General features: G+C 36.0%; 1 protein-coding gene across 1 annotated transcript; it reads right to left on the bottom strand.

Moving 5' to 3' along the window:
* Positions 1-123: 123 nt before the first annotated feature.
* Positions 124-16,360, bottom strand: LOC135690770 (cilia- and flagella-associated protein 263). Its single transcript, XM_065208427.2, has 14 exons — positions 16,274-16,360; positions 11,875-11,995; positions 9,082-9,179; positions 8,699-8,777; positions 7,416-7,533; positions 7,057-7,149; positions 6,471-6,533; positions 6,107-6,187; positions 5,755-5,910; positions 5,309-5,416; positions 2,812-2,880; positions 2,309-2,359; positions 1,737-1,772; positions 124-1,293 (listed from the first exon to the last, which is right to left on the bottom strand). Exons 2-14 carry the CDS (start codon positions 11,982-11,984, stop codon positions 1,207-1,209), a joined length of 1,149 nt encoding a protein of 382 aa, XP_065064499.1. The 5' UTR covers positions 11,985-11,995; positions 16,274-16,360; the 3' UTR covers positions 124-1,206.
* Between the last annotated feature and the right edge of the window lie 5,344 nt (positions 16,361-21,704).

Here is a 21,704-nt window from a genome sequence, read left to right as displayed (position 1 = left end):
ATTTCTGTTCTTGAGCTATTTCTTTATGACCAGTATCAACTGTTTTATTGGAGGTTCTAGACCAAGAATTCAGCTAATTCTTAGGTACGGATTATAGATGTGAGGGTAGAGTTTTTTGGATTCTACTTGTATTCAGGCTTACAAAGTTTCTGTTACTGGATTTTATTAATTGCTGCTAATATTGACTGCGTACTGATTTTTTTCGAAATTTTTGTATCAAAGCAAGGGTCATTGCATATGTCGAATAGTATAGAGGCTAAAATACATTGACAAAGAAATATTCCTCTCTTTAGCATTGATTATCATCTTTTTACTTTAGAAGTTCAATTATGTCAAATACATTTTAAAACTCAAGGGTGAAGAGCATGCGTGACAATTTTTTATCTTTTGAGAATATTAGAATCCAAAAAGAAACAAAATTGAAAGAGAAGAGAGCAAGAAAACTTTACATGACTGCAACATCAATTGCTGGGCTAAGAAAGAAAATTTATTTTTGTAAGATATTGAAGTTGAAGATTGACGCCTACCTCAACTCTAAACCATTTTTGTACGAGTTATCATCGAAAACAAAGAAAGAAGTTTACAATAAAGCAATCATTTTTATGATAGTCGCAATCATGCTAATATTCACTGCTGGATTTCACACAAAACAAGACGCAGATAACCGATGCTGAATACATAACGTAGTCCACACAGAACAATCGGTTACATGTGTTTATAGTTACATTTTCAAGTGAACGATGTCACTAGCGTATCTAGACAAATAGAAAACTTGAGATGGTTTTAGTCATTCTGTTTAACTAAACTTAGATCATTTAAAGTTGTCACTACAAACTAAAGAAGAGGATCTTTCATGAGCTGCATTACGTGCTTTTTTGGAATATATTCACAATTGCAACTTTGAGTAATAATTTTAAAGGTTTTCTGAATAGAGACCATGCGCAGCAAGCAGGGAATTCAAGTAGAGATCATGCGCATTATCCAAATGCAGCGGATATGAACATCTTACATGAGCAACCTCTGCCTACTGCACTGTTAACTAGTTCACTATATTTGCCTAAAATTGAGAACGACAAAAAGCTCAGACAAGGATTATAGAAGTGAAATAGATTGTTACCTTACAGCAGAAAATTTTCTAAAAATAAATACGAACTAATACAGACGCTAGAAGCTGTCAACGCGAGAGATTCACGTGTTTAAATGCACTCAGGGCGAGTCCCATTGTGCTTGTTGTTGCTCTTGAACAGCGCTCTTCATTTTCTGCCATGCCTTATGATTCGTTTTTAAAGCCATCTGCAAAAATAAAAAGGATAACAAGATATTTTCTACTTTTATCAATAATAATTAATACGCCTGATACGATACTAAATCATTTTGTACTTTGTAGTGTAAAGCGCAAGAAAAAATTCACAATTTAGCTATTATCATTACCATCATCATTATTTTCAGTACAGAATTTGCTAATGCAAGCAACAAAAATATATTTTCTGCTTTGTTCTTGGGTTCGAAACATAGAATATATAAATCTAAGTATTTTTTTAACATAACCCTGATTGAGATTTTCGGCATCAATTCACCATCTTGCAAAATCAAAACATTAAACCTTTTAAAAAAATTGATAAAATAAACAAATAAATTAATAAAATGGCCAGTATGTAAAACTTCTTCAACGGGTTTATGTTTAAACATTCGCAACTATTATTCAATTTTGATTTGATAGCTTGTTGTTTACTTACGTCAGCAATCTCTACTTTTCTTTCCCAGCTGTTTACCTGTGAAAACAGAAGTAGGTATTGGTCAAAACAATGCATAAAAATGCAAATGGAAGCATGGAGCTGTTTTTTTCTTTAAGCAATGATTAGTTCATTTATTCTTCACCAAATTGTTGCCTAAGCCAAAACTTTTTTATGTACCTGAAGAATTTCAAATTGTACCTGAAACAAATTTAAATAAAGAAAAAAGGGAATTATAATAAAGTTAATATAGTAGTACAAAAAATTAAAACTACTATTTCGTTTTTAAAATGCATGATTGATATATAATTATGATGCAGTTTTCATTAATTGGTACTTCATACGTCTTTTTTTTTCAACTAAGCCATTTTTTAAACAAAGAAATAGTGGGAAGCAAAAATCTTATATATAGCTGCATCAAATGCTTTTTTTGCAAAAGATATCAGTGTTCCTTCAATGTAGTGCAAATTACAATATGATTTCACATTGCATTGACATTTCAATATCAGTTCTGCAGGTATATTTAAACTACCAATTTCACAATACAGACTATTACAATATTGATAGTTTGTTACCGATTTGCGCAAACTGTATAGATTTGCTTTTTCTTTCACATACTCCATAACCTGCCAGAAGAAAGAAACAATTCAATTCCAATTCATTAAGAATGATAAAAGCACAAAAGGATGACTCGAAAATGTACGACATTCTCCATTCGCTTCTTTTTCCTTTAAGCCAGCAACATGCCATTATGTCCTCAATCGCCTATAGAGCAACGAAATCAATGGAAATTGCAACTGATACAATAAGGTGTAGCAATCTAGGAGATATTCAGAATCAGAGTTTTAATGTTAATGAAAAAGTAGAAACATCTTCTAAAAGTAACAGTATTCGGCCATTATTAATATTATAGATGTGGAATTGTACTAAAAACAAATTTTTGTTAGATTATAATGGAAATAATTTGGAAAACGAAATTTTTTAACACGTTTGATAAAGGACATAATTTAAAATTTTTAATTCTGTTTTTATTCTCCGTTCGAAATATCTAACTTTCTTGAAAAAACAAGCTTCTTACATCCGGGACTTTGTACTCCGCCAGCTGTTGTCTTAACTTTTTGTTTAGCAGCTCAGCGTCACGACGATCCTGGTAAAAACAATGGCAGAAAATGCCTCAAGACCTACAATTAGACCCCGTTTACACTGTGCCGGATAAATTTTATCCGCATCAAAATTAGTTCAGATAGGCGTCGCGTTTACACTAGACCCACGAATTTGAGAGCGGCTATCCGAACAAAATTAGTTCACCTAGGAAAGTGGATTAAATTAGTTCGGATAGCTATGGGGTACAGTGTAAACGGTTTTATCCGGATAAATTTCATCCACATCGTATCTTGCTCCAAAGCAATTGGCTATTTCATCCAATTTAGTTTTTGCTGTCTCCCAATCAAGACCTTTCGTCATCTCGGCTGCCTTGTTTTCTAAAAATTATCGTGTTAAAAGTGCAGTATCTTGCCAGTCCACGTAAAATTGGCATCCTTGTCAGCTTTCTCTACTTTCGTTGCTTGTTCAGTGTCATTTTGTTTCATGAATAAACTATTAAAACAAACTAGGCCTAATTTGTATTGACAATATCTTTGGATTTGGTCTAAAAGAGAAGCAGATGATTCTGAAGAGAGAATGAAGTCTTTTTACGTTGGCGGGAATTTTTTTATCATTTTGTTGCCCAGAGAAGACTTCATTTTGGGCGTTCTGTACATGATTTAGGTCATGTGACTGCAGTTATCCGGCACAGTGTAAACGGGAGGGCAAAGTGGACAAAATTTGCGCGGCACAGTGTAAACGCAAATCAATCCGAACAGTTTTTTGCGGATAAAATTTAACCGGCGCAGTGTAAACGGGGTCTTAGAAGTTACGGACATGCTGATAGTCAGTCTACAATACGTCGCCAATTTTATCAAAACAACGGAATCTATAAATCATTGATTGTTGCGCAAGAATTCACACGTAATGAATTAAAGATATGTTACGCACAAACTGCCAGGTACCATAAGCACAAACGCTAGCCTTCATTATTTTGGGGGTAAAATGCATTGGCATGCAGATCAATAGATGCAGAGCAATTTTCGGAAACAAGTAAGCGGTTTTATTGAGAGTATATATATATGCATGTAAAATACAATTCAGAAAATACACTAGCTCTGTTACTAAGTTTGCACAAAAACATCCAATTCACTATGGAAGAGAGTAAACAAACAATCAACTTCCTGGATGTATAGATAATAGTTGAAAACAACCAACTCATAACAGTTCTTTACCAGAAACCCACGGATAGCCAACAATATGTTCATTTTAAATCTTGCCACCCACCGCACACCAAAAGATATATTCCATCCAACCTTGCACGACGTTATTGCACAATCATCGGGAAAAAACTTCAAAGGACAACACCCACTTTATATAAAATCAACACTGACCATCATATTAAAGCTAGACTATCCCAGAAATCTCATCGTGCATAGTATTCAGCAAGCCAAGAAAATCCCTTTAGAAGAACTTCGAAGCCCAAAGGAACACAATACCGAAAAACAGTCTTTAGCTTTTATCACTATGTTAAATCCCCGCAACTTCAACATTCTCAAATGAAAAAGGAAACAATTTCAATGCTAGATGCAAGCCCCAAAATGAAGCCATGATGGCCAAATTCATCCTTATTAACAATAAACGACAGCCTGCCAACATCAAACAGATTCCTTCAAAAGCTAAATATTGTTCAAATCAAACAGCAAAAATACCAGCAAGCTTAACTAGTTGGTCTGTTTACAAATGCGATGAAAAGAGATGTGGAACCTGTGCAATTATCTTGGAACGCAACGAGATTAAATTTAAAAGATCTCAAGTTCCCGTCAAAATAACATGCAAAATGGACTGTACTGTCATAGACATTATTTATCTAATCAAATATATCGATAAAGAATGCGATAAAGAATATATCGGGGAAACTTCAAATTTAAAAGCCAAAATGAGAGTCCACAAGCAACAAACTCTAGATCCACGGCTAAGAAACTTATATGTGAACCATCATATAGCACACCGCGCTATTGGTAAACCAACATTAATTTAAGTTGCGTCTTTTTTCTGTCAACCGTGATGACAAAATATACCGAGAAGAAATATAGAAGTGTCTTGTAAGAAAATTCAAGCCAGCATTGAACCGAGAACTTTTAGTAGATAGATAATGGCAAACGAGGCTAAATAAATATGACGTCAAATTTGCAATGTCTTCAGTAAACTAATATAGAACTCGCAGATATATTTAAATGGGCTGATGATTCCTCGTTGAAAGGATGATACGCGTTCCAGAAGAATAATAAATTGTCTTTTTTCATTGTCTTTCTAAAACATTTCATTGTTTTCATGTATATATATGTATTTATAATATGTATATATATGTTCTCCCGAAGAGTGAGTTACTCACGAAACAGGCTTGTAGAGATAAACCATGTAGTTTTACTTTTATCAATCTATGATATATTATGGACGTCGATAGAGAAAATGATAATTGCTGAACTAACTTTTTCACCGTCCTTTGTTTCTTTATCAATCCTGCTTCGCATTTCATCCCTCTGTCCAATTTCACCTTTGAGCCTATCAGATTCCGCTGTCAGCAAATACAACTTTTTCTAAAAAAAATCCAAACACAGAGCAATTAGAATATAATCTATTTGCATTTTCATTTTCATTGTGAAAGAAGTAAGGACTGAATTGATTTAATGATTTCGCAAAAAATTCAAACGATGATGGACGACGATGATGATGGAAAACGATTCATGACTGCATTGATGTTTGACAAATAACCAATTACTCTAGATAACTAGGACTTTAAGTAATACTGTACTAGAAAAAGATGAATTTATCAACGACGTTGTTAATAAATAACATAGTTATATTATATTATATTGTACAGCATGCAAGCTAGAATATTTATGGAACCAATTACTGTATCAACAAAAGACCCAACCTTATAAGTATTCAGAACTTGCAGAACATTTCCAGCCATGAGTTTCAGACGAAGTAGATCTTGATTTCGTTCATCGATCTTCTCAAGGTACTGACTGTTTTCGATCTTCAATTGGTTAAAATCAACCTCATGCAGTACTTCTCCCATTTCTTCTTTCTTAAATGTAAAATAATGTTTGATAATTTTTGAAAGGACAATCTTGCTGTATTACCTCCTTTTGACTAGAATAGCTTCAACTATAGGACTTCAATTGAAACTATCAAAAAAATTTACGATCACTGAGAAAGAAAAATGAGACGTTAGAAGACAAAAAAGACAATGTATTAAAAACAGAAAGATCACTCCGAAATACCTGTTTTAATTGCAATTGCAGCTTCTTCTTAAGAACCTTCAAAGTTGTATTTTTCAGACGCAGCTTTTCGATTAAAGTGTCCTGAAATAATAACAAATGTTCTATGAAATAAATCAGATATTTATCACAAAGAAAATATATCACAAAGCAAGCAGGTAAGAAGGGTAAAAATTAAAAAAAAAACATAACTAGATCCTGCTATCTCGCTCATCTTTTATTTTCAATTTATTCTCTGCTGGAGGCTGCCTTTCTCCAGTTGGAGAGTATTACATCACAAACAATAATCTGGTGAATATGTCAAACATATTAATCGACATATAAAAATACTCTCGCAAGAACAAGAAGGGGCTGAATATGATCTTACACGAGAGCGAACTTTGTCTTCTAAATATCTCATCAGTTTTTCTGCAACAACTTTCTGTGTTCTCTGCAAAGCAAAAATAGTTTTTGAGATATTAAATCGACCTCACTTTCAAATAATGTCTAGAATACATATCGCCATTAAATGTATGCACTCTTAACCGTGGAAGAAATACCAAATTAGCATCATAAACTTTAGCATCTAACTGATCAGTAAATGGCAGTATTCACAAATACGTAGCTTTTAATGAAAAGAAAATTATTCAGTGAAAAGATTCAATTATCAAGCTTATGCTCAATCTATTTATCACTTGCTCAATTTTGTTTCATTATTGAGCAAAATATTTGATGTACACGACGAGGCATGAGTAAATGATATGATAGGAATAAAACTAATAGATTGAAAACTAAAACCAACGTTATACATCGCTAAGGTTGAACAATTTTGGGTTCAATTTGTAAAGATATTTAATCAACCAAATTTGTCTAATTTTTAAAAAGCTTTGTTTTCCAAAAAGAGTTTTTTAGCCTGAATTACTCTTCGGGTTGGTACATTATCTATTTGAATTAGGAATACAAAGAAATCTTACGGTATTCACAGATCCGGAAACAATGTCTCTATTGAATTCATACTGCGCTTTCTTCACTTCAGCAAAACGAATGTCTGCCTCCTCCATAACTGCCTGTTATAGACAAATGTATGTTTTACTCATAAAATATTAAAGTTGTGTGTGGATTTTTTTCTAAATAACGACAATATAATGAGCGAATGAATAGAGTACCAAAATGATCTATAATAATTTACTTCATATTTGTACTTTATCTGTTCGCCCATCATATTTCATGTTTTACTTGGCTAAATGCAAATATAACTCTAATGAAGCTAGCAGACATTTAATAAAAATGTGCTTACTACTCGTTGGTAATATTCAGCGACAAAAAAACCTACTTTGTAATTGTCTAAGATTTTATCGGATTCTTCTTTCAGTCTTTCAATTTCTTCTCTCAGTTCCTCAAGCTCCCTTGTTGCAATGTCGCACTTCTGCTCTGCAGTTAGTTTCAGGTGTCTGTAAAAATAGAAAAATCTTACAATAAATACGTTTCGAATTCAAAAGAAAATAACTGAATCATTCTTTCATAGTGTAAAAATTTCCAATAGTTTCTTCTTGTCGAGAAATTAGCTATTTATCTCTAAAGAAGGCAATCATTAATACCCTGTGAGCTATTTATTTATGAGTCCAATTTGCCTTTTTTATCATTCAAGGAATCAAGTCGAATAAATTGCTCAGTTGATGTTAGTTTTTGGTAAGAAACAAAGCGCCGTCATACATTCAAGTCATGTGGTGACATGTTTGCCTCCTTTTAATGAAAGCTTGTCAAGTACCTTGATTATTAAGAAGATCTAGGGCATGCAATGTTTCATAAAAATTTTAGAATCAGAAGGCAAAAAGAAATTATTCCCCACTGTGAAGCCTCGTGTCGCCTCTGGTATAAAGACCAAGTTCTTATCTATTTAAAAGGAATGCGTTCCTACTAAGCTAAAAAGTTTAGCTGCTTATGAATTTTTGTGCTGATGTACAGCTCGGTATGTAGGACGCACCAGCCAGTGATAATTTGATAGAAATAAATAGCATGTTCCCACGAGCATCTGGCAAAAACAGTTTTAGTGACGGAAAAACAACGATGGGATAGAAAACAAATTGTGATTCGACTTTGACCATAAAACAACATTTGCTTGCTTATCAAGATTGCATCAAAACGCGCATAAACAGAGTCATATTGCAATTTCAAAATTTTAACACCTGTCTCCATCAGAGCAAAAAATCCTGATTTGTGTAGACAGACGCAGTTTGCTTGCCAAATACGGCTCTATAACCACGCAAGGGATTAATAGTACCTGATTGGTCAAAATTTTCATTGCTTCTCATATACTGAGAAAAGTAGTCGGACGAAAAGTAGTACTCGAGTATCCAGGATTATGACTTAGCTTTAGTGGAATTTTTAAGGAAAAACATTTGTAAACAACATTTAATCAGCTTTTATGAAGTTTCCTTTGAATTTTACGCAGATATCTAGATCGATGCCCCATAATCACTTGATCCAAAAGGGTGCAAATGAAATTGGTGTTACAAAACGTCTATAGTTACACCCAATCTTGTGTAACAAACAACCTTGCTAAGGGTTGTATGAATTGTTACCTTGATATGGGAAAAAGAAAGAATCTTTACTAACTTGTCTAGAGAATGACCACGAGACCTTGAGCGCTTTCTGAAAGTCCTTGGTGTTGCGTCTTGGCTGTGAGATGCCTGTGCTGCAAACACAGTGAAAATTGATAACAAAATGCTGCTAGGAAGCAAAAGTTATTTCTCATGTTGGATTGAGAATTCTATATCATACTAGAGAATGTGTCACAGATTTTAGTTATAGAGCTTTTCAGCAACTTTTCTTTCAGAGTGGGGGATAATTTTAGGGCAGCACTTTTCAATGCAGAAATAAATATTTATGCCACAAAACTTTAATCTTTTGTGTATCTGAGGCAATGTTATTAAGCATACTATTCTAGTGATATTTCAATGTTCAAGTTGATAGCATATTAATGTGAAGTTTCAACTCACCTGTTGTAGATGACTGCAAAGTTATATCCTTTGGATCAACTCTTTTGAGGTATTTTTCAAACATGGATGTTTCAATCCGCAAAACTTCATTAGCACGGCTAGTATTGGATGAAATATATTATAGATTCAGTATTATATTGTTCCTTACCAGCTATAGGCTAGATAAAGTATGCAGGGGGGGATAACAACAAGCAATAACAGTTAAAATTTTATTTGGTCTTCGTGGTTCAGCACTGTATCTTTAACAAATTTTGTAAATTTTCTAATCATGCTATACAATTAAACATAATGTGGCAACAAATGCTAGACATCTTCTTCTAGACATCTTTTAGTTGCTTTGAAATGTGATGTGCGCTAAGCAAAAATTTTTCAGTTAACATGATTGTGGACCACATCAATGTATGATATTGTCACTTCACCAAAGTGATTATCTTCCAATTGCATAAAAACAGGCCTTTTCACATTAAGTGGGTGATCATAATTATCCTCCCTATCACCCTTGCCAAATTATTAACGTGGGACATTGACCACCCTAGCAAAAACATGTTTCGCTCGCAAGTGAGAGTAGAGCACTGAGGGAAAAGTAAGCAACAAATGTCACTATTACTGTTTTCACTATTATTCAGTTCACATCTTCTGGCGATGTTGCCAAGGATTTCCCTCGAAACATTTTAGCTGAGCATTTTGTAAAAATCGAAGTGGGATCCATCAAGAGAGGGGGGGGGGGCGTTTGGAAATTTGCCATTCCAGTCATTTTAGCCAAAATTTTGCACCGAAAAATTGTTGGTAGGACCTTTATTTGAAGATTTTTTTACAAGACAACAGGTGAAGAATTCCACAAATCCTTAAAACGTTATAAAGATTTTGTATCCCATGCATCATTTTCGAAAAAATTCCATGTCTTGCAAATGTGTAGAATTCCCTCATTCCATCCAGAAATTACCAGATTTCCGTCATTCAAGACAAATTTTGTGAACAAATTTTCTTCAAAGTCCATTGTTCCTTAAAACTTGATGACCCCCACATTGAACATTGGTTACTCATAAGTGAGAGCAACCAATATTGATAATAAGCAACAGTGATAAGAACCAAAAAGTAATGGAAAGAAATGCTATAATAAAAACAGCTGTTGATATCTATTTAGAGGACAAACGTAACAATGCTATAGAGGAGTCTCCATGTAAGAGACTTTGTCTTGAAGGGAGGATGAGGGAGAGAATTTTTCAACTGAGTCAGAATCTGACTGTGATTCATACACTAAAGAAGAACTTTAAGAAGTCAAACTTCTAGATTGTTTTGATTGATTTCAAGTTTTTGGAAACAAAGCATCATCTCCTCATTGTTCACATTATAAATCATTACATCAAATATTTTGGCTACAAACTGGTGGTAATAAGGCATTTAGAAAATCAAAGGTTAGGCAATTAGAAAATACCCTAATTCCCCCTCAGGTCATGAAGGACTTCCTTTAACAAATAGTGTTGGATGGGCGATCACCCTCGTAAGCTGATCCATGCGGGCAGTTTGTCACGATTGCAAAAAATTCTTTACAAAAAGACCAGCATATAAATTGTCATTGAATTATTGCAGTTTTAATAATTGCTTTAAAGCATTGAGACCAAGTGCCACAAGCTAAGAATCTCATATTTCATTTTCAATTTGCACCAGTTTTGAAAATTTCTTTAAACTGAACAGTCTTTTTACTTATTTTCTAGGTTTCACATCCTTTCCATGCACAGTATGCAGTGAAAGAATAATATCCTGTGAAGATTCCTATTTTCTACTCATACTGCGAATTAAATGGGAAAACTGTATCTGTTTGAAATTAACATAAAGTCCCAATTGAAAGAATTATTATAGTTCCTTTAAACTATGGGAAGACATGTTGTTACAGTTACACATCAAGTAATAGGGAGTTTTGTTTCATTAACTTGTATACTATTCATTTAATTTATTCTTTCAATATGTTATGAACTTGTCTGTAATAATATTATCATCACTAAATTGTATGCAGTGGAACTAAAAACTCAGAACTGAACTGAGACAAATGTCACACGGTAAAGTTTGCGAATATGAAAAGTATGGCAACTGTACACCCAAGATATCACTGCAGACTTGATTAAATGGGTGTGTCTCAAAAAGATTGAACTCAATTTCCATCAAAATCTGTAGCAATAAATCTAAAAAACACTCTATTTTATGAAAATATACAGTGGGCAGTTCTTCCACCTGCCAAGTTGAAGCAAGTCTGTTCCCTTCCGCACCCCTTTCAAAGAACAGTGCTATCAGTTAAGAAAGTTTGTGAGACCTATAGGTTAATTAACTTCAGCATTACCTCAACGTTAACTCATTCATTCTGAAGAAGAGCCATGTTTACTGGACATGAAATCACGCTTTGGAAGACAAGCAAGGCTATCCACAAAGTTGTGTTGTCTTTAATTCCTGCCTTCATTCAAACTGTGCTCAATTTTTGTGCTTAAAAGTTTTTCTATTTTCATGTCATAATCAAACCAAACAGAACTATGGAGCATAATTCTGATATAATGTTTTTCAGTTGTGCCAAGGACCCAATTGATGCTGTAAATATTCCAGACCCATTTTCTGGCTATCCTCAAAATGCAAATTTTTGTTGTGCTACTAACCATGGTAGCTTACGGTAGCTACTTTGGATCCTAGCCTTTCTGGTCGGTCAAAAACATGAGAAAATGCTGTAGAAATTTTGAAACCTCACAATCAGATTTAAAGAAATCTAACACACGAGATTGCCTTTTGAAAGAATCGATTTTTACTCACATGTTATCTTCAACTAGCATGTGAAGCTCCTCATCAGTAAGTTCACCAAGCGGCTCTTCATCTTGATCTAAGGAGCTGCTCAGTTCTACGTCTGATGTGTAGGAAGCCATTTCTTCGTAATCTGGAAACAAAAACTTATATTTATCACAAATCTAAGGCAGTTTATGACCCGTTTCCATTAGTTACAGCCTCTCTTTCGATAATGTCTCGTAATCAGGATATAATTGGGGGTTCATATTATGGTGGCTGAGAATAAAATGATAAGATTTTCAGACAGCATTTTGCTTACAAGAGCCAAAATAATGATATTTCCGAATATGTTACTCTATTGGGTGGGGAAGGCTGGGCTAATGGTCCTGTATGGATGAAAGCTTTTTACACGGCACATGTGCCAAGAGCAATGTCTCATTTAGGTGCACGTGTTGGTGCATTACCTCTGATCCAGGCACGTAAATAATAGGGGGGCGTGGGGGGCGTAACGCCCCCCCCCAAAGTTTGGAAAATCCAGTTACAGTTGGAAAACGTAACGGTTGACTTGGAATTTTTTTCTTAGGCCTAAACTTGTGAATTTTATATTTTAAGAAGTTTTTTTATTTTAAATATAAAAATTCTAAATATTAAAATTCACAGGCTGAAGCTGACCCATCCAATCGTTTTCTATTGTGAATCCCGTCTCCACTGGATCCAAATTGCACACTTGCCCCGTTTTCTTTTTTTTCTTTCTGACGGGAGTTGAATCAAATTACGAACAGGCAAGGTGAACTTACGGATAAGAAACTTGAAACTTACAGTTTGGAATAATAATACCCGCATTGATCAGAAAATATTAGAGTGGGAATTTTTTTAGAAACTACGAGTAGTTAATTCAATAAAAGATTAAGAATCTTTCAGTACTAAAAATTCTCAACGCTTCTTATAAAAAACGAGTTTATGCTAAACTCCCCCTGTTATTTGTTAATGTCCTTGAGTCCTTATCATAAATTCCTATGACAAAACTGCTGTGAAGCAAGAACACATTGCAAAAACTGCAGTGGAAGTATTTGATCAAAGAAGAGTATTTCATCTTTCGAATCAGGCATATGCACAAGTTTGTTCTCAAATCACCATTTCAATTGTAAAGAAGGAAAAGGCATTTGGCCCTCTGAAAAGTTTAAAGGTAGTTTTCTTCGATCAAGAACGAAAATAAAAGGCCCAAATTCTTGGTGCTTCTATATCGTGAAAAAATGTATTTTAGATAAAATTGATCAATTGATCTGAAAGAATACTACTAATCATTAAGTATATCTAATACTGGTTTTGCTTAAATGTTGTTTTACTTCTTACAGTATGTTTAATGTTTGTTTCATGTTAATCAAAATTTAGAGATTTAGGCTTTTATGCTTTAGGCTAATTATTGAGTAAAGATTTGGTAATTATAAAGAAAATAAAACTATGGTGTTCGGGCTATTTACAAATATCAATTTGGTAGGTACAACAGATCTACTGGTCGAATGAAAAATTTATCACATAAAGTTGGAATTTTCATACTTCCACGCCCCCCCAAAATTAGCAACTTGTTTTCGTCCCTGCTCTGATTTTCAGTTCAGGTGCACAGTAGATATTCCTTCATACTTAGTAAAAGCGTTGTTGGTTCTTTCACTAATGAATTTTGTTAGATTATAACATTAAAAATATAATTTCTCACCTCAATGTTTGCAGATGCATAAAGTTATGATAGCTTGTCTATTTTTTCCAGAACCCGAATAATAATTTTAACTATCTACACAACTATAAATAAAACAGCTCAATAAGAGGATTAGCTAAAACAAAGGGAATAGGAAAGCTAGGCTATATAGCGAATGTAAATAAATACCATAGAAATATTAGCTGTTGTGCGTAAGTGCAAATATATGGCTGAATGTATGGCTGATTTAAGTGTGAATAAAATGTCCTTTTATAAGTTCACTATACATTTTCCAGGAATTACTAAATGTGATGAGCGTAGCGTAAATTGATAATCTCTTATAAATCATGGCAGTCTTAGGCCCTCTCGTTGATTTTGCGACCAAACATGTAACATTGATTTTGCGACATGAAACTTGTTTTACACAACAGTTGCGGCCTTGCAGAGGGGCTGGGAAGACCAGGCCCCCAGCTGACTTTTTAAAAGGGGCGCCAAATCTCGTAATAGGCGCTGAAACTCTAAAAAGTTTGATACAGAATCAATTATGCGACCGACTTGTCTCGTTATTAGGTTTCTAGGAAGCCAGCAGAGACAAAGTAGACACCCAAAAATTCAAAATTTTCTGGGGATGTATGCCCCCATACCCTTTGTCCAGTCTCAATTTCAGAGCGTGTTATTGTGCCGCGTCAGTACTGTTTAATGCATACAAAACATTTGTACTGTTAGCAGGGGCGCAAGCAGGGCCGTCGTGATTCAAGGCTTTTGGGGGAGGGGTGTAGACTACAAATTTTCCTGATTGAAAAATTATTGCCTGAGATTCTTGCTGCCACAAACCTCTGCAATACATTTTGTCAATCTAACTTGTTTTATCATAATTTGCAACTTTTATTATTATATGATAACAACTGACTATCCTAATAGTCAAATCTGTATATCGGGATGGGCAAAGGATATAGTTACTACCCGAGGCGGCATCATGGTTGCCACCGAAGGTGCAGAGAATTTTTGAATTTTGATGCTTCCAGCTCATTGGAAAATGCATTCTTTTAAGCAAATTTCACTAAAGAAATTCTCCTAATCCTGTGAAAATTATTTTTCTTGCAAACAAATTGAACAGCAAATAAAAATACGACAGGTAGAATTTCACCGTGGTCTTACATATACCATGTTGACACGTTACTTCTAAAGCTAGGTAACAAGCATCACTAGTTGTCAACTTAGATCCCTCTTTTTATCTTAGCAAACCTTTTGAACGTTAAAAGAAATGTGGGGCCCATTGTGAACTGCAGTTGACGCTCTTACCGAGAAACATTAGGGGAAATGGACACAAGGCACAGTTTTAGTAAAGAGGGCCTGGATTTTGGATTTAGTGCCAACAAGAAATATTCAAATCTTCAAATCATCAGTTTGTTTACCTTAATTCATATCAAGGAATACTGTATCATATTTAACCAACGGAGCAACTACCTTTGCTTAATCTTTTATTGATTCTATTGTATGAAGGTCTCTGAAATACCTGAAGCGTTTCTTCCACCGAGCGGATTTTGCCTAAAATTTCCTATTGAGATACTATTGGGGTGTGACACCGCCAATTGTGACGTATTAACATTTCTGTAGCAGTTGAACTTTCAAAATAGGGCACTAGAGTATAAAATTTGAAACAGAAACGCATAAAACAGCATGTAAGAGCATTTATCTTTTGACCACACCCTTAAAGATTGAGATACGCCTTTTTGTCGGCAAAAAATTTTGTTGGTTTTACCACTGATTCGACGCATTGATTTTATTTCTCTAACGAGCAGAAACTTCAAGTTTCTCTTTTCAAGGGGCATACATTGAGTTTGCCAAGAAAGTTGGGGACGGCCCATTTCTTTTAACGGGTGCGTCTGATTTGGGTTTTCATAATATTTCTTTAAGGTTCGCTAGAGTATTTACTTCAGTTTGTATTATATAACATAGTCTTATGATCATTTCTAGCATCTTTCATTCGTGTCCAAGTGAATTCAAAGATATTAGAAACCACATTTTCTAGCCTTTTGAGTAACTGGAATCCTCCACTTATTGGCTAGGTCTTTCCATTATTTATTACCCCCACTGTGATGCCACTGTGAACACCTATGTGATGCCGGTTGTACTCTGTGGTTTAGAATGTGTCAACTGGACCTCGGAATCCTTGCAAAAACTTTTCGTTTTCCAAAATCATATGACGAGATTCATGACAAACAAACGACTATCTGATCATACGCGAATTGAAGACCTCCTTAGTAAAACAAAGCTCATTCCCATCACATCCACAATTGAATCAAAAGTCCTGAAGCTCTACGGTCACAACAAACGCTGTTCTCAAGGCGTAAGCAAAATCTGCCTCGAAGGAATGACAGAAGGCAAGAGAAGTAGAGGAAAACAACGTAAACGATGGCAAGACAACATTAGCCTTTGGACTGGACGAGACCTGATGTCGCTGAGCAACGCAGTCAAAGACCGGAATTTATGGGGACAATTGTCACATGTTGATACGCAATCTGCCGTAGGCGGAGAAGGCGGACGATGATGATTACCCCCACTCTCCTAATTTGCACCCCTGATTGTTTGTTGTGTTATTGCTGTTTTGAGTTTGTTCAGTTGCCTCCAAGTACAAGTTTAGCATAACAAAGGCAACTATTTTATCTGGCGCTTTAGATTCCAAGGTTACAGATGAACACAACAATAACAAAGAGAATGAAACCCATACTATACCAAATCGTAGGGTCTCTTGGAATTTCCCCAAACTTGACACATATTTTCTATATTTGTCTCCTTGGTTTGGCTTTAAAGAGTCCGTCTATTTTTTACGCGAGTCGATTCAAATTGTCCCGACACACCCATGAAATATTATTTAATTTGCGACGATGTGCTCACGTGGAGATCAGTCCATCCTTGACAGGGTTAAAAATCGTAAGACCATCACCAGCCTGCAAACCTTGTCAACAGTGGGGTAGCCAGGGTTGGAAGATTGGAGGGGCAAAGAGGAGCTGGACAGCTATGGGGTCGAAGGTTTACCCCGGGAAAATTTTTGCTGACCACACCCTTAAATATTTGCGTAAACGCCCCATTTTGTAAATGTGTTTGGGAAAGCTATGGCTTTTCTATGTGGCCATGGTTGGCTGATCAAACATAAAAACCGTCATATGTGGCCTTTTGTGGCTGACCCTATTCAACAACTGTCTATTTCTATTCCAATTCTTCTAACGTTTATACTCTGAATTGAGTAAGTACCAGTTTGTCGCGCTTATATAAAAGTTGGTTCTGTCTGTTAACTTTAAGATATATTGCGAGGATATGTCTGCAAATGATTACGAAGAAACGATAAATAACGCCAACAAAAATTTTGTGACAGAGAGTGAATCAGAATTGGACCATGGATTCGTGAATTTAGGTACGTACGATCTGGGGACAATTCATTTAAAACAGATTTAGAAATCAGATGCATGCATATGCCTGTGTGTCCAAATCCAAGGCGTGTCCTTGGTTACCTATCATTTTAGCATAACGAACAAGCAGCTTTCTTTTTACCACCAATGCTATTTTTATGGCAAATGGCAATGAAAAGCCCCCACCCCAAAAAAAGTTATGGAAGTCCTTTGTTTCTTATGAACAGTTCATTTTGTTCCTATCATTCTCAAGTAATTGAGCCCTCTCCCCTCCTAAAAACAATATCCATGCTTCAAGTACAGTGGTACAGGCCCATAGCCAAGGGGTGGCATGCGGTAGCAATGCCACCCCTGGAGCAAGAGAGTGCCGGCTGTTTGCCATTCCCGAAAATTTTCTTTTAATTTCTAATGTAGTTTTTCTTCCTTCTCGTTGTGACAATTTGATTCAAGCTAATACTGGCGGAAAGAAAGATTCTTATTGGGGTCTATTATTACCCATGTAGAACTTAAAATTATTCCTGGTGCTCGAAAAAACTTTCGCTGCAAAGCAAAATCTTCACAGTGGTCATGGCATTTCAAAATCACAAGTTATGTGAACAAGAAATTTTGTGGACAATATTCTGTAGTATAGACACCCAATGGAAATATCAGTGGTCAGCAACATTCATCGAAGAAGAGCCCTTGTTCCCAATGCCCAAGCACTTTTATGATTTTGTCAGAACCGACAGTGATATTTTCAGTGTCAGTATTTGTTCCCATTAACTCTAGCCACCGCCCTCTTCCTTACCCCTACAAAAACTTCACTTTAAGTTTTGCCTGCATTGAACACGGGCTGTTTGCCACTCCTACTCATCACGCCTGACTACGGGCTTGCAGAGGTATAGAGGTCTATTCAATATTCATAACGCACTTTTGTTTGTGAGAAGTGCCACATGGTAAAATATTTCATCTTTCAATCGTACCAAGAGGAAAGTAGTTAGGGCGGTGGCAGACAAGGAAGGTCTGCTCATTAAAGCACTCTAAAGTTTTATAATGATGAAAAGCTTTTTCGGTGTCCCCACATTCAACATCCCCCGCAAGCTGAGATTTTATTCCCCAGTTAGTCTCAAGACCATGAAAGCCGGGAGCTTGACAGCTCCAGCCGCCCATATAATTTTTAAAACTGCACTGAATGCAATCCAAAATAATTTTGCTTTTTGGGTCTCAAATGTTTAGCCAACCAAACATTCTTAGCCTCCAGCCATTAGTGGGATCGACGGTTTACTGCTCTCCGACAAAACGAATCTATAAACAATCACTGGCAGAAATCATGGCTTCCTTTAGGGGGGAGGGTGGCTCAGGCACACGATTTTCTGACAAGATAATATCTTGGATTGGCTTACGGCACGTTAAAAATTTGCCAATTATCCGACAAAAGCCCGAATTTTCTGATGAGAACGCCAGTGCCCCCTCCCATGCCCCCATGAACTCTGCCGCTGTAAGCCATTTTAGATTTACCTATTTAGCCCTATTTCCTATTTGTCTCCCGAGCCTAAATTTTTCCATCCCTTTTCAATCTAAAACCAATTTTCTAATTTGGATGTTTTACTATGGTAGCCTATTACTCGTAGAAATATTGGCAATGCTAACGCGGTGTAAAATCGTGGGAAAATGTCAACTTGCTTGCCTTCATTCTCGAGATATTAGACCTGAATCCATATCTTTTTGTTTCGCAATAAAGATGGTTTTTGGAACAGCGTCATCTAGCAGTCTTACTCCAGTGCCGCCGGAACGAAATTCATATCGGGGGGGGGGGGGCTACCAATTGCTCCTATTTATTACACTGTTATAAAGGAAATATAGTACAGTTTGACGACTATTGGGGGGGCGGCGCTTCAGTCCCCCGCTTCCGATCAGTGGTGTGGTGGCAGGGGGGCCATGGCCCCCCCTGAATAGAGGCGCAAATTGAGATAAGGGGGCGCCAAAATAATTTGCTTGTAATATTTGGCTATGAACATCAAACATGATCGTGCACGGGTAGAACACTTCGCTGTAACTCGCTGTGAACAATCTAATAAAACGTGTGATTCTACAATCGAAGCACGTTGCGCTGCCATGACCCAATCAACATTTGTGTCATATGTTTTCGTGTTAACTATGTACGTGGCTTCATGTTTAGCACGCCAACTAAAGCCCCGGCAAAACGACTGGACATTTGCGCTGGTCACACACTGGACATTGCGCACTTGTTTAGAGTATGGACATCAAAAAAATATTGGTGGTGGCAAAACGACTGAACATTGTCCAGTGAACTTTTTCCCTGTTGAAGAATGCGGGTGGGAAAACTGGCAACAGGGCATCTCTTTACCTTTGAAAATACACTTTTCATAGCCCTAACCGTGTTATCGTATAAATTAGAGTGTATTATTGACAAGTGGCTAGGACAGCTAGGTTTATCAAAATCACCGTACTCCTGCTCTCTGACATCGCTTTCCTTATCGGAACCAAAGCTAATCTGATCGGAAGACTCGTCGTTACTAATAAAATGCCTTTCTGCTATTGGTCGAATTGAATTTTCACGTTGTTTCCATTTCGTTCGCGGTGTTGACTAGGAAAGTTTGTTAAAGATTTGAATAATGGAAATAAATTCGCGCCAAATCCTATCCATTACATTCATTGCGCGTGCGGGAACTGGACAATGTTCAAACTCAAACTCAAACTCAAACTCAAAATCTTTATCAGCAAAAACAAATGTTAATTACAATATACCAAGAATTAAAATTTAGAATACAAAAGTTAGCATTTTCAAAAATTTAATTAATTTATTACATCAGATAAAGTAGTTTGTTATGCTGAAGGACACATGAGAAAAACTCGCCAGGAGCTATCGAGTCATATGTCCCAGTGACGTATTTAAACTCAAGATTATAATTTCCATTTCAGTTTGAAGTAGTCTATAACAGTAAGAGTAAAAAATTAAGGATGTAAGAGTATAGAAAAAAAATATATATATATGTATACAGGCGGTAGGCTGGTAAATTTCACTGGTTAGGGATATGTTTAAAAAATTAGAACAAATTCTTATGGCTTAGGAGTTCTGTAAAAGGTATAGTTTCATCATCTTTTTGAAGGCATTTTTGTTGCGGATATTCTTCAGTTCAATTGGCAAGGAGTTCCAATGCTTAACCCCATCAAATGTCAGAAAGTTTTTTTTGAAATTTGTAGAGATAGGGATAGAGAGAGAAATGTCCAGTCGTTTTGCCGGGGCTTAACGAAGATTTTACGTATGCCAAAATTTTTTCTACTAGTTTGTACTCGGAACGCCAAAAAGCCTGACTGTACGCCAAAGATCTTTGGGCCAAAGTACATAGAATGTACCCTGGCAATCAATACAGCAGCTTCTTGTTATTAACATCGATGTGCACCAAAGGTCACCCTTTTTTCCCCAGTGCATGAATCCTTCCCTCCCAAATTTTTAAAAAAAATAAAAAATCAATGTTTTTCTGAGCATCGTCGAAATGTCTATTCTGAGCGGTGTAGTAATTTGTTAAATTTTAGTCTGGGAGATGCATTTTTAGCCATTCTAGAAGGCTTGATTTCAAAAATTTTCTTGCGCGTCGGACCCAACCATGATGGGTCCTCCTTTATCACTAAACTTGATCCTTAGCCCAACACCAGATTCAATTTTGTGGCGCCGCCTCTGTCCGATTCAATAGTGCGATTCAAAGCTTGAAACATTCAAGTTTTTGAAAGAACTACTATTAAACAACTACTAAAGAATAACAATTTTGAACCATGTTTGCATATATCATACATCATATATGCGATGACACTAGACTGATAAAATCGCCCATAAGCAGTGGCGAAGTGGACTAAGGTTGCCTTTAGTTAAAAAACTAAGAAGCCCGTAACAAAAATTTGCTCTACGCTATTTTACTCTGAAGCTGGTTTTCTGGATATAATAAACAAGTAGCCTGAATGAAACATCAGTGTAATTGAATAAAATGGCTTTTGCTTAGTATTTTATGTTTTGCCTACCGTATTTCCTCGAAAATAGGCCGACTCTCGAAAATAAGCCAATTCAAAATAGCTTGATATTTTACCGAAACACGATCGAGAAGGTAAAATGTTAGGATTACATAACTTTTCCATTCATATTCGCATTCTTAGTCAAAACTTATTTATGAAATTTTGGATTCAAGTTGCAAAAATCGATTTCCCTTCTAGAAACACATGTTTTTATATAACCACGATATACAGTATAGGTAGGGCGCAAAAATCTACTTGGCCACCCCAGGGAAAACATATCCACTCCGCCACTGCTTCCGACGGCCCTGAACTCTGATGTCGAAATCCTTGGCTAGCTCTTTTTTCTATTTTGTTGAAAGCAGCCCTTCTCAGTGGCGGTTTTTCATAAAATTGCTGGAAAGGCAACATTGTGTAATTTGCCGACTGTTACATGGTAAATGGTGTGGCTCATGGTAAATGGTGTGGCTCATGGTGAATGGTGTGGCTCATGGTAAATGGTGTGGCTCATGGTACATGGTGTGGCTCATGGTAAATGGGGTGGCTAATGGTAAATGGTGTGGCTCATGGTAAATGGTGTGGCTCATGGTAAATGGGGTGGCTCATGGTAAATGGTGTGGCTCATGGTAAATGGTGTGGCTCATGGTACATGGTGTGGCTCATGGTAAATGGGGTGGCTCATGGTAAATGGTGTGGCTCATGGTAAATGGTGTGGCTCATGGTACATGGTGTGGCTCATGGTAAATGGTGTG

The sequence above is a fragment of the Rhopilema esculentum genome, chromosome 4, assembly GCF_057945365.1.
Source record: "Rhopilema esculentum isolate cy_ngs chromosome 4, ASM5794536v1, whole genome shotgun sequence".
Classification (NCBI taxonomy): domain Eukaryota; kingdom Metazoa; phylum Cnidaria; class Scyphozoa; order Rhizostomeae; family Rhizostomatidae; genus Rhopilema; species Rhopilema esculentum.
The sequence above is the reverse complement of the archived record's forward strand: the minus strand, read 5'-3'. Positions and strand labels throughout refer to the sequence as shown.